Source organism: Aedes albopictus, chromosome 1, assembly GCF_035046485.1.
Source record: "Aedes albopictus strain Foshan chromosome 1, AalbF5, whole genome shotgun sequence".
In the NCBI taxonomy this organism is placed as follows: Eukaryota; Metazoa; Arthropoda; class Insecta; order Diptera; family Culicidae; genus Aedes; species Aedes albopictus.
Window position 1 is genome coordinate 191,705,412 of NC_085136.1, and position 14,059 is coordinate 191,719,470.

The following is a 14,059-nucleotide window of genomic DNA, read 5'->3' on the forward strand; positions in this document are numbered from 1 at the left end:
AATAAAATTTTCAAAATATGTTTATTCCGCCGAATTAATCAACCATTTTTGCCCAAAAGTGTCATTTTGCGGTTTGGCCGAATGCCAAATAAGGAAAAATCTACTTAAGTGATCATGCCGTTATTCTCCATATACATCAGTATAACTGGAAAGAATAGCCTATGATTTAACCTTTCGCACCGTTGTAAAAAAGTCCATACTACCAAAACATCTCGCTTGTTCTCTTCTTCTTTTTCTTCTTGGCATTACGTTCCAACTGGAAAAAGCCTGTTGTTATGCTTGTTCTATGAGCCCTTCCACAGTTATTAACTGAGAGCTGCCTCTGCCAATGTCCATTTTGAATGTATATATCGTGTGGCAGGCTCGAAGATATTTTATAGTATGTATATGCCCAAGAAAGTCATGGACATTTCCTTTACGAAAAGATCCTGGACCGACTGGAAATCGAACCCATCACACACACGGTCATACCTCGATATATCGTAACTTTAAGCTTGATATAACGATCGGCTCCGTAAAGCGTTGAACGTCATTGCGCCTCGATTAACTGAACTAGATAAAAATAATTATGATTCTATTTTGCCAGCCCTCAGGTGATTCCTTGAAGAATCACTGGAGGAATACCCGAAGAAATTCCAAAAAGAGTTCCTGAAATAATCCTCGCCGATGAGTGACGGGCTTACCCGAAAAGCCAACTTTTCCTAAATTGCACCGTAATTTCTGAAAAATTCTCTAAACTGGCCGTTCGATTTATCTTGGCACTAAAGAATAGTACAGATGAGAATACATGATAGATTAAATTTAATGTATATACTTGTTTTGTAATCCAGAGGCTGAATTCTACCGACAAAAAATTACATCCACCGTTGGTGCAACAACGTGTGCGTTTGTTTTGTTTATTTTCTTCGCGTTTGACAGGTTTGGTATCATGTGTCTCAAAAGAGTAAAAATGGTAAAAACAAATAAGGTGAGTGGCCAAAAAGCTAGGGTAAGAAATCAAACTTTGAACTAGTCAATTTATAATCTTAATTTGAACCATTTCGAAATTCATTAAAACGACGTACTTTTTAGACAAATATTGTCCCGAAAAAGATGTTAAACAGCTTTCCATAATATAACCTGATAACATGGACTTTAAAAGCTTTGAAAAAAGCGTTTTTGTCATAGAAAACAGGCAATTTCAAAATCACTGTAATTTCACCCATTTCCCCCCAGAGAAAGCACATTTTTTATGCACTCGTACAGCTCATGCATTGTATCACATGCAATATGTGAACACGTCAAATGAATGCTTATTTATCGTAGAATAAACCAACCGAATAATATTCCGTATTATTTGTCTTTAAATTATCAAATTTAAGTAATTCTTACTTGGAGAATGTTATCTTAAGTTGAACCATTAAATTTTGTAATCTAAATTTGAACTAGTAAACGGGGGCGAGCTTCCCGTGTTGGCCGGCAGACTGCGCTAGTGGTTGTTTTGTTTACTCTTGGGGGATGAAATATTCCAAATTTTGTTTCCAAGTTCCTGAAGAGTTTAGAACATTCTTAGTTGAAATTCCACTGCCTAATGAAAAATAGTTATGGGAATTAGCAAATCCATGTGTTTTTCTATTGTTCAGCATATGGGAGATGCTCGAGCTGCTGCCGCCAGTAGTTCAAATTAAGATTAAAATTGGTTCAAATTATGATTACGATAGTTCAAATTAAGATTAAAATCATAGTTGACGAATAATTGAATTTTTCAATGATGTTACCGTAGTAAATTATTTCCATGTGGGAGAAAAAATCACTCACTCACACACACTCGTTTCCCCCCAACAACATAGAGTAATGCGGGGCAAAAGGTCACACCTAAATAACTATTAAACAAAAAGAAAACAATATCGTTGTTTCTCGTTAAACGAATCTCTCTCATGTTACGAAACGTACTACTAGATTTTTCACGTTCCTTTTGTAGTTCTAGTAATAAAAATTTAAATACAAGTACCGTAAACCGGGGTCAAATTGATCTCCGGGTCGAAATTGATCAGACGTTTCTCAGTAAGAAAAATCACACTTTATATAGTGTACTTACAAATATCAGATCGTATCAGATTTCAACGGTACGATAATTGTAAGAAACCCATTCAAAGTATGCTTTACCTATCCGAAAAACTTCTGATCAATTTCGACCTGGAGATCAAGTTGACCCCGGTTTACGGTACTGAAATGCGAACTTTTGCCCCATAGTGGGGGCAAAAGTTCGCACTGTGCGGGGTAAAAGTTCGCACATTGGGAAGGATAGTTTGTTAGTGTGAAGTATATTTATTTCATGTTAATTCATGTTCACCCTTTCACTCTATGCACTAAATGTGTTTCTTTCAATTCATGGCATTACATGCCAATTGGAACACGGCTTGGTACTCAGCTTTAGTATACAGTGTATTTTAACCCTTCAGCGCGCGCTGTTGTAAAAAGTACAACACTACCAAAAAACCTCGCTTTTCGTATACAGCGCGAGCGCGGTGCAGTTTCGGTTGCTTGATGGCGCGCGTCTTGGAAGGTTAAGAACACTTCCAAAACTTATAGCAAAGAGCGTTACTGAAGTTGTCAAAATACATTGTGAAGTAGTTACATTTGCAAGTGTTACACAAAATACTTGAAAAAAAAATGCAGCAAAATTTTTGAACGGGATCGTAATGTTAATCTAACCTTCGTCAGTATGGTAAACTAAACTATGAAAGACCCCAAAAAAAAGTATAACAACATAATATCCCCAAAAACTTTCAAAGGATGACACGAAGATGGTGAAAAAATGTTCCAAAATGTTTTTTCAGCCATTTTTCACTTTTTGTTTTAAATAGGCGAACGATTTAAAAATGCATATTACACATATTATACATAATATAGTAGTTTCTCTATGAAATCGTCATTGCTTCAAATGTTTTGTAACTATATTGATGCTCTAGATTCAGAAATATAGTGCGAACTTTTGCTCCACAGCTACTGCCAACTTTTCCCCACTGTCGAGGCTTTAACAATGTTCCTTCCTACAAGAAGCACTAGAAGCTTTTTGTTTATTCGAGTGCACCACTCAAACTACTATGGAATGACAATTATCCGACATCAAGAGATTTTGTAAATCTTCTTCTTTCGATCACTACAAATTCTTATTCCAAAAGGTCCAAAACTTACATCAAAATAGCTAGAAACACATTAGTTTACATAACTCTGCTACTGCATAACGAAATCGTTCCAGTTTTAATTGAAAAGTATCTGGCCTGATAATGTGTCGAACCCATACAAGTTTGCCTGGGTTTTTAACTCGTGCGCTGAGAAAGACCCACTGCGAAATTTTGCCCCGCATTACTCTACAGGTAAACTTTAGTGTCACGCAGACCCAATATTTTGGCGTCTTTATCCTTCAACACAACAAGAAAAAATACCGCGCAAAGTCTTGAAAAAATGCTAATAGATATGTATGCGCGGTTGCTGAAAAAATCGAGTATTGCAACGAGTTTCACACAAAACTTTACACACTAAGATTCTGATTTTCCAGCTCAGTAAAATTTTCGCTGAGTTCTGTAATTTTTTCATCTTTTTACTGAGTTTTCAACAGCAGATTTAACTCGGTACACTCGGTAATCAATGTTTACCGTTCATCAGTAACGATATTTACCGTTCATCTGTAATTTTTGACAGTTCATTTGCAGAACTCGTTAACTTATTTACAGAGTATTCAGCAAAAGGGATAACCGAGCGTACCGAGTTAAATCTGCTGTTGAGAACTCAGTAAAAAGATGGGGAAAATACCGAGCTGATCTTAGTGTGTATGCAATGATTTTTTTATTATACAACCCATTTGGGTTGCATAATGTTCATAATGCATAATAAACCAGTGCGGAAAAGTTGGCCATTATGATACCAACATGACTTATATAAAATTAAAATTATTATACTGAATTGCATAAAATCGAGAAGACACCAATCTGCGTGGTCAATCTTTAGCTATTTTCCGCACTTGTTGTAGAAGACACGAACATGATAAGGGAGGTGGGGTAATATGCACCCCCTAAGCAAATGTGGCCCTATAACTAAGATTAAGATGATTTTATGGGTGTCTTGCGTTTTGAAAGTTAGTTTACTTATTTAACTAAGAGACACCAACTTTTGGTCCGCGTGATATCAATTTCACCGAATCAAATTAACAATTTAAAAAAGTGTTACGTTTTGGGTGCTGAAAAACTGCTGGGGGAAAAACGCACCTTGAAGTGGGGCAATACAACCTCTGGCATTTCCTGCTTTGAATTTTAATGAAATACCAGGCGACTCTATCTTACTATTAACGGCAGCAAATGGAAGGTGCAGGAGGCGGATGGTAGTTAATATTAGCGCATTTGCCCAAAAGTACACGCGGCGAATCCCTGAGGAAAGGAACAGCCGCGTTTTTTGCTCCCCTTTTACTCCATTCTTATGGGAGATAACATTGCGGCGTTTCCTCAAGTGCGGCTGTTCCTTTCCTCAGGGATTTGCCGCGTGGAATTTCGTGCAAATGCGCGGTTGGAACCTTATAAAGGCCGCGCGGTGTATCATATTCAGCAAACCAGTCAATAGGTTGATTCCATATAATCAGCGCACAATCGCTTAAATTGCGTTTGTAGCGCACGCAATCTTTCCAAATATGGAAAATCATCGTTTTCCACGTTTTTCATTCGAATATTCTTGTCCTATTTAATTTTACGTTTCGTTTGCTTGCACCGGACGATGTTCCGATGTTCTTATATTATGAAATAGCGTAAGGGCGTTTAGCCCCAGGGGTGCGTATTACCCCGGGTTACCCTACATGATGTACTAGGAGCGATTTTGAAAGTTTTGCGCGATAATCTACGGCGAAACGCACAATAAGACGGACGGGTGTCCTCGTCAAAATGGCCCTAATTCCAGTTATATGTCCTTTACCACGTTTAATTTGACGGCGCGTTATTCCCCGCTTTCCTATACAGTACTTAAAGGACCTATCCAAAAAATATCTAAAATTCTCCATACAAAAAGTTTAATGTTTTAGTAATAAATAAATAAAAAATAAATAAATAAATGCTCATATATTCCCATATTCTTACATCGGATATTTTACTTCCATCGCAGGCCCGACCCTGCACATCCAGCACTGGCTTTCTCTCAAGATACTTGAGCAGCGTGGTTAGGCACTCAATACCACCACAGAAACCCAACCCGAAAAGCTTTTCAACTCATTTTTCCTCCGTTTGCTGCCTTATCCCACCGAAGGTGAGTAAGGGTAACTCTCGACACACGTTTTTCGCTATTTTACTCTCGCGTTCGGTGAGTCCCGTTGGCTGGTTGGTTGGCTGACTGGCGTTCGTCGTGTACGCGTGAAAGAGAAGCCATGGTCCTTCCACCCCTGTTGAAAAGAACCACACCACAAAACAGAGCCAAGACGAACGAAGCGAGAGCGAACATGGTGCCTGGCTACGAAAATTTTCAACCGTGCATCTACTTAGTTCTAATTTAGTGCTAGTCGAATTACCATCTCCTCCCTGTTTTTCCTTCGGCCGGCGGTGACAAGTTGACGAGAGTGAGTGTTTCCAGAAGAGCATTTCCGGAATTGGATTAAGCTGCGCGCGACTATTTGCTAGCTGAGATTCAAAAATTTGAAATTGCGTGAATACCATACAATTGGATACATGTTTGAAACAGTTTTAAAGAGTGAAAATCGGTGAAGGCGTCTTGGGAATGATGTTTTTAACGGTAATGGAAATTGGATTCAAACGGATGCAGTGACAATTGTGCAACCCTAACTATTGCACGTTGAAGATGGTAGCGTCGTGAATTGAGACCAGTCAGAATGCATTGATAATGTTGAAGTGGGGAATCCTGATAAGTAAGCACTAGTTAATATTGTACCAAATGAAATAGGAAAAGCAACAGTGACAAGTGTTTACATGGAATACTGTGTTCACCTTAGTGTAATATGAAGTGAATGGTTGAGTGATTAGCTCGATCCTATATTAGATAAAGAAAAAAAAGTGAAAACGGTTACCAATTTCACCAGTCACGTGTTATCCGTTCAAGAATGTTCAGCATGGCTCGGAATAGTTTCAGCAGCGGTCGGAAAAACTGTTTCAACAGCCGAAGAAAGTGCTTTACAATGCTGTTGATTTTCCTGCTCTACATGGTGTCCCAGGTGCAGTCCTGTGGTCCTGGCAGGGGGATTGGAGGTCCCCGAAGAACCCGAAAACTGCTTCCGTTAGTGTTCAAACAGCATGTTCCGAACGTTAGTGAGAATTCGTTGGGCGCTTCCGGGATGCAAGAGGGTCCCATCTCTAGAAACGATAGTAAATTCCGCAATCTGGAGACCAATTACAATAAGGATATAATATTCAAAGATGAGGAAGGTACTGGAGCCGATCGTGTGATGACGCAGGTGAGTACAATTGAGCGGTAACACGCTTAGCCTACATTCGCCCGACGGTTGGAAATAGATTGTGCTTTTTATGGAGGCGGTGACTGATACTGTGTATCGCACTTTCTAGATAAAAGCCAGCGTCGTGCTGTGATTAAGTAAAAAAAATGTACACAATAGCCTTGATTAGGAATCGGTTATCGAAGCGATGAGAAATCAATCATTACGTTTATTTTTGTTTATTTTAGGAGGTTCAGTCGTCGCTTTACGGCTTAATTGTTCAGCTGCATCTACCATTTTGGTGGATCATTCGTTTTACGATATGTCAAATGACATGGTGTTTACTGCAATTAGGTTTATTGCTTGACTTTGCAGGACGTAATTTAGAGAGACATATAACATTAAAAACTGCAAACAAGAGCCACTTGTGGTACAAAATAAACTGGCTGAATGAACATTGCGTCTTAGACGCGTAAATAGGCCACCGTGCTGGTGTTGACAAAATATGTAACAACAATTCAGTGTGTATTTTTGCCTTTCTCGTACACCAAGGTGTACCGAAAGGCTATATGTTCACTCCAAAAACGAAAATTTGATAGAGCCCCCGGAGGGGTCAAGTGTTATATACCAATCAACTCAGCTCGACGAGTTGAGATGATGTCTGTGTGTATGTATGTGTGTGTGTGTGTGTGTATGTATGTATGTGTGTGTGTATGTGTACAAAAAGGTCACCTCTTTTTTAGATAGTAAATATGAACCGATTTCAACGACCGATGGTTCATTCGACGGGGTACATTGTCCCATTGTTTCCTATTGAAAATGGTTCAGATCGGTCCAGCCGTTCCGGAGTTATGGCCATTTAGTTGTTCCGGACCGGTACCCCAGGAAGGGGCCAGATATGAAAATGCAACAAACCCATGCATGCGACCCATCAAACCACGGCATTTTCGATTATCTGGTGAACGGGAAGTAGGAAAATAGTCTCTGACTATATCTGAACCGGTAGTGTTCCAGAACCGGTCCCGGGAGTCCCGCCGGAAGTGGCCAAATAAGAAAGTGAACATAACCCATGCATGCGACACGTCAAATAGCGGCTTTTTCGATAACCGGTTGAATGGTAAGCAGGAAAATAGTTTCAGACCTTGTTTGAACCGGTAGTGTTCCGGAACCGGTTCCGGGTGTCCTGTCGGAAGTGGCCAATTTAAAAGTGAACCAAACCCAGGCATGCGACACATCAAAGAGCAACTTTTTCGATAACCAGATGAACGGCTAGCAAGAAAATAGACCATGTTTGGAACCGGTAGTGTTCCGGAACCGGTTCCGGATGTTCAGCCGGAAGTGGCCAATTAAAAAAGTGTTCCAAACCCAGGCATGCGACACATCAAAGAGCGGCTTTTTCGATAACCAGATGAACGGTAAGCAGGAAAATAGTTTCAGACCATGTTTGATCCGGTTGTGTTCCGGAACCGGTTCCGGATGTCCTGCCGGAAGTGGCCAATTATAAAAAAGAGAACCAAACCCAGGCATGCGACACATCAAAGCGCGGCTTTTTCGATAATCAGATAAACGGTAAGCAGGAAAATAGTTTCAAACCTCGTTTGAACCGGTTCCGGATGTCCTGCCGGAAGTGGCCAATTAAAAAAGTGTTCCAAACCCAGGCATGCGACACATCAAGGAGCGGTTTTTTCGATAACCATATGATCGGTAAGCGGGAAAATAGTTTCAGGCCATGTTTGATCCGGTTGTGTTCCGGAACCGGTTCCGGATGTCCTGCCGGAAGAGGCCAATCAAAAAAGTGTATCAAACCTAGGCAGGCATGCGACACATCAAAGAGCAGCTTTTTCGATAACCAGATGAACGGTAAGCATGAAAATTGTTTCAGACCATATCTGAACTAATTGTATTCCGGAACCGGTTCCGGATGTCCTGCCGGAAGTGGTCAATTAAAAAGGTGAACCAAACTCAGGCATCGAAGAGCGGCTTTTTCGATAACCAGATGAACGGTAAGCAGGAAAAGAGTTTCATACCGTATCTAAACCGGTTGTGTTCCGGAACCGGTACCAGGTGTCCCGTCGGAAGTGACCAATTAAAAAACTAAACTAAACCCATGCAAGCGAAACATCAAATCATCAAAAATGTTCGTTAACCAGATAAACGGGCAGCAAAAAAATAGTCTCTGACCACACTTAAGATTACCGGCAGTGTTGCAGAATCAGGATTGGATCCATTGCTGAAATTACGCAGGTAAAAAAAATCGATGCAAGCGATTAATAAGTGTAAAAGAACAAAATCTTGATAAAAATTTAAGCGATCTTGTCAAATTACATCATTTTAGATTCCTGAGGCGTTATTATACAGTAGGATGGATCAAAGTTGTATGGAAGAAAATAAATTTTATAGCACCAATCCCTTTTGCGTTTGAAAATAATGCGAACAGTTTTGATGCAACTGGTTGAGTCCTCGCGCTCTGTAACACGGTTGAAATTTGAATGAGCTTTAATAGGGGAAATTTCGCTTGCTTGCACTTTTTTTTGTCAAATTTCACATGAATCTTATAAGTAATGATAATAAAATATAGGCTCAAGTGCGCAGAAAAAAAAATTGCCGAAATGTCTTGATAAAGATCGGCATCCAGTGCTAGTGAAGGTGGTCAAGCAGTCAACTGAAAGATTTGATATTTTTCAGCTCGGCCTATACGTTTAACATAGCGTCGGAATGTGAGCCATCAATGAGTTTCCAAATTCAATTACGGCTTTGATAAAATTCTTGCTTTTCTGAATAAGGCTGACACAAATGAGCATGAGCATGAGCATGATTGACCGCCCGCGCTTGCTCCTCTGTTATTGCAAGGACAACTGCATTTACACAAAGAACCAACATATGATGCTTGGGATTAGCTTTCTCTTCATTGTGTAAATTCTGGAATCCCAATACTTTTCAATAAGCAATACCAGCGCCGGCCGCGTCCGAATGCAGGTCAATTGAGGATAGGGAAGGAAGTGATGACGTGATTCTCGCTTAGGCCAATAACCGAGGAATTCTCTGCGTTACTACGAGAAATCACTAGGAGTTTGGACAGGGGAAATGGAGATGTGTTAAGGATTTTGTCGTGGTAAACGAGTGTAATGTTTTGATTCGCGATTAATAATGCGCTCGCGAAGAAATACCCTTCTAAACCTTGGACGACGAACGCGATCTAACATAAGTTATTCATTCGCAACTAAGGAGAACACAATGCTAAACACCGACGCATCGGTAGTTTGCGTTTCCGCGCGAGACAATTCACAATTAACAAAATAACACGTGATAAATAAATCAGAAAGATCTTACCGCACGGTTCGCCGTCTATCTTTTAACGACCCTCTCTTTTTCCAAAAATTCATGCAACCTTTATTTGAGTCAAAACATTTATTCATTTGGACTAAAATATTACAAATATCGACACCGAAGATGACGAACCATTCAAATTTTTGTGTTCATGCAAAAAATGAAAGGAAATTATTTATTATCAACTAAATGTGCATTTGGAACTAGCGCCGACACATGACGTGACGAACTTTTCAATATTTGTTAGATAAATACACAAAAACCAGAGCTGCAGCATCTTCCACTAACTGGCCTCGAAATTACACTGAACTGCTACAACAACACACGGGTACGACGCTGTGCACATTCAAATTGTCGACGACAACGCGCCCGATCCGATTGAAAAAAGCGGCACTTCCTTTGCCACCAAAAACACACTAAACCGCCTCGTACGAAGATGAGCACGCACACCTTTCTGAATAAGGCTGACACAAATTTCGATTTTCTCTTAAGTTCAGAGGGGTCTCTCCTTGGAAATTTTGATCGGAATTCAACATTTTGAAGAAGTGCACAAATAAATAAACCAATATTTTTTTTCAATTTTAATGTAGAATTAGAGTCTTCCAGAAGTTTTTTTTATCAAAACTGATAAATTAAGCGGTTTTGCTTAGTTTTTTAAGAATTTTTTCATCAAATACATTTATTATTTATCAACTCCACCCCACATTGACGAGTCAACGAGCACTGTGACAAAAAAAGAAAATGAGATTTATTCCGTTCTAGAGTATTCTCAGGATTCAGGAACGCTTCGGCTTATGGCCGGAAAAAAATGTTGAGTACATATTCGACGAGAAAGGCAATATCACCACTAGGTGGATAAATCTGGGTTTTATCTTTATTACGAGATTTCAATGTAGGGAACATTAAAAATCGGAAAACCGGTAATGAACAAAAAACATGGCGACTAGAGAGTGTATCAATATTCTATATTTTAAACTAGCGCGCCCAAAAGTATTTCGGCTTCTATTATTAAAGTGTAAATAACGTAAAACCGGTAAAACTTGCAGAGGTTCTCTGAATCGTTCAAAAAGTTTTATTAGACTGCCTAAGGAGTGTATCGGAAATTAACTTTAAACGTTCAAAACACTCTAGAAAAATGATTGGTCGTTTTATCCCGGTTCTTCTATCAAATCTTCACTATAAGTATAGGGCGACGAAGGGTATTATCGGCAGGTTCTCTTCGTCATGGGGCATAAAACTCAGCTTGGTTGGGAAGGATTTGAGGGCAACGCTGAGTTCATCAGATTTCAAAAAAAAAACATGACTAAAAGAACAAAACTGCCGAAAATACGTAAGGTCCCCTAGTTAAGCTTAGAAGAGCCTAGTTAAGCTTAGAAAAATTTGGAAAATGTTTAGTATTATTGAAAATATGGTTCAATGAGTACACCACACCAAATAATAATCTGTACTTTCACGTTTTAATAATTTGTAGCGAAAAAAGTTTGTACGGGCAAAAATCTGGAAAATATTTAGTATTATTAGCAGCTATATACACATAACATATCACTCAATGCCGACTTTTAAAATTCTTTTGATAGAAAACCCCCCAACAATTAGAAAATGGTAGTTGCGTAACCATGCTTTGAAGACGCATAAAAATGAGTTCATAAAAATGACCTGAGTTTCATTTTTGAAATCGCGCTATAATGTGGAGTTTTTTTTTCTTGAAAGAATCCTTTTTGTTTAATAGGAATAATTATACCAATTTCAAATAAAAATATTGTTTCATACAAAAGTCAAAATATTTGAATTCCGGTTTCATGTACTAGTGGAAAGTTAAACATTGTGCAGAATCAATGTACTTATAAAATTTGTGTTAATTCAGAACGCAATCAATATATCTATATAAAAACTAATTTTCAGTCCTTTTAAGCAACAAAACTCACGAACGGATGAACTGATCAGCATTGCTCTTGCACGGTTCCATTCGTATTCATGGTGGCTGTGTTTGTAAGAAGAAAAAGAAATGAAAACCAACTAAAAAAATTGATTTAGTATATTTTTTCATAAGAGCAATATCAAACCAAACTAGAGTACGGTGTAACATTTACCTCAACAGTTGTCAAACCACCTCATCTTGGCAAGAGAAGATTTTCCGGGACAGTTAGTATCAAATAAATAGGTTAGCAAAGATTTGTAAAATTTACCATCGAGCGATAGCGCATTAGCCTGGTGCTGACCGCACGAGTACGAAATGTAAAGAATAATGTTTCTCTTGAAAACTGAAGACTTCTGATGACCTGCAAATAACAACATAGAATGTCTTGAACTTTCCATTTTGTCGTTACCCGTCGGCACCTATTGTTTTTATGGTTTCATTCGAAAACTGTTTATGAGTATACTGTTCATTCTTTCTAAATGAAAAAATATTTCATGTATTGAGAAAATTAACCACCCAACGCACAATGGCAATGGTTTATTTTCCCATCTTCACGCTCTTAATTAATAGCTCGTAGGATTGAGGAAATAGAGCAATGGTGTCTTCGGCAAAGTTAACGGGAATGACCAGCGCAATCTTTTGACAGTTAGAGTTTTCGGATCTAAAAGTGAGATACAAAATTATTTTTTTAAATTGTAGAGATAAAGGGTTGACGTCTTCGGCAAAGTTGTAGCATTTTCGATTCCAAACAACTTTCCTGAAGACGTCAATGTTGTATTTTTAACACCAATGGAGATAGAGGCCTGTTTATGAAAGTTAGCCCCAAAAACACGTTTTTAAGTAAAACATACATTTGTTGAATTTTTAGACCCATACAATGTTCTGCAAAGTTGTATGTATCAATAAAATATGCAACTTTGCTAAAGGCATCAAAGCTTTAAGAATTAAATGAGACGAGTTATAGATGAATTTATGATTTTTCCATCCATTTTTTGGGATAAATATCTTTCTTAGGGGCAGAAAGGTGCAGCTGAGGATACCCTTATCAGAAAGTACATCTAAAGAGCTTTCAAATAAGGGTTAGTTTGTCCGTCCACGATCGTCTACTGAGGATATATGTCCATGATAAAAAAAAATGTCCTTAGTACGATTTAATTGCAATCAAACTTTGACAGAATAATTCCTGGCTACTATGACAATCCCCCTAAATTGATCCGAAAACTCTAACTGTCAAAAGATGGCGCTGGTCATTCCCGTCAACTTTGCCGAAGACACCATTGCTCTATTTCCTCAATTCTACGAGCTATTAATTAAGAGCGTGAAAATGGGAAAATAAACCATTGTGCATCGGGTTCCGTCTTGATTCTAGGCATGGACCCAAGCCTGAACATCTTAAATATGCATATTTTATAGTGTCACCAGGTACTTCATGTTTTCCATAAAAATTCTGCATTTGAATATAAATATGATTCAAAACAAAAACAATGTTTTTTAAAGAATTCATTTTACATAAATTTCCCTGTCGAAACCTTTAAATGATTTTTTAGAAAAATTAAATGTTCTACAAAAATGTTTCAAACTTGTATATTTATAATTTTTGGGTTGAGTATCATGCATATCATTTAAACAACGCTTTATATCGCAATACAAGTTTCAAGTTGATTTTGTATTTTTAAATTTAACGAAACGATGAAAAACATTCAAATACAACATAGACCAGATTTTGTCAGTCCCGCTTCACAACAAAATTTTTACTCTGAGAACTCTTGATTTGCTGCCGAAATATTAATATTTCACCATTGCTGCGTGTCCATGCCCCCATCCGCGTATTAAAATTCAAAGGGAAATTTAATAATACAATCTTGTATATATTTTTTTTTTCACTACGTCTACACATGAAGTCATTCGTTCCGATTCTAACATGTACACTGTGTAGACTCGCATTATCTATGTTCAATCATGTTTTGAATAAATGTTTGTTTAAATTCCTCCAAAAATATGAATCATAAATTTTCCCCTAAAACGTGCAGTGCATTTTATTTACAAAAAGTCCCCTAAAGCATTGCACACATGATAAGCATTCCTTAGAAAGTGACAAAGTTTAGCGCTGCAATCTATCCACTCGAAGTGTTTTCTCGGTGACGGCAATGACAATTGACAAACACTTAGATCATCCGTTTGTCATTTCCGTGATCCAAACTCTCGGAAAGGTGCCACCACCAATATCAACACCAATCGTACCAGGCGTCTCGTACAGATAATCACAAAATTGTCTAGACGTGGTATTTGTGGGACGCTGAATGGTGCTGACTATCATTTGCCTTTGATCCAATTCGCAAGCCTCTAAAAACTGCGTCAAACTGATGTCACATAGTGATGAGCGGAAATTGCCGCTTCTTTTTTTCATTGAA

The 14,059-nt window shown here is 38.3% G+C and overlaps 1 protein-coding gene across 1 annotated transcript in view; it reads left to right on the plus strand.

Moving 5' to 3' along the window:
• The first annotated feature begins 5,215 nt into the window (after nucleotides 1-5,215).
• LOC109423199 (protein hedgehog) overlaps nucleotides 5,216-14,059 on the plus strand; it is an 82,968-nt gene continuing 74,124 nt past the window's right edge. The window contains exon 1 of the mRNA XM_029873771.2: nucleotides 5,216-6,424. Coding sequence (XP_029729631.2) covers nucleotides 6,074-6,424 — 351 coding nt within the window. The 5' untranslated portion in view covers nucleotides 5,216-6,073. The remainder of the gene's footprint in view (nucleotides 6,425-14,059) is intronic.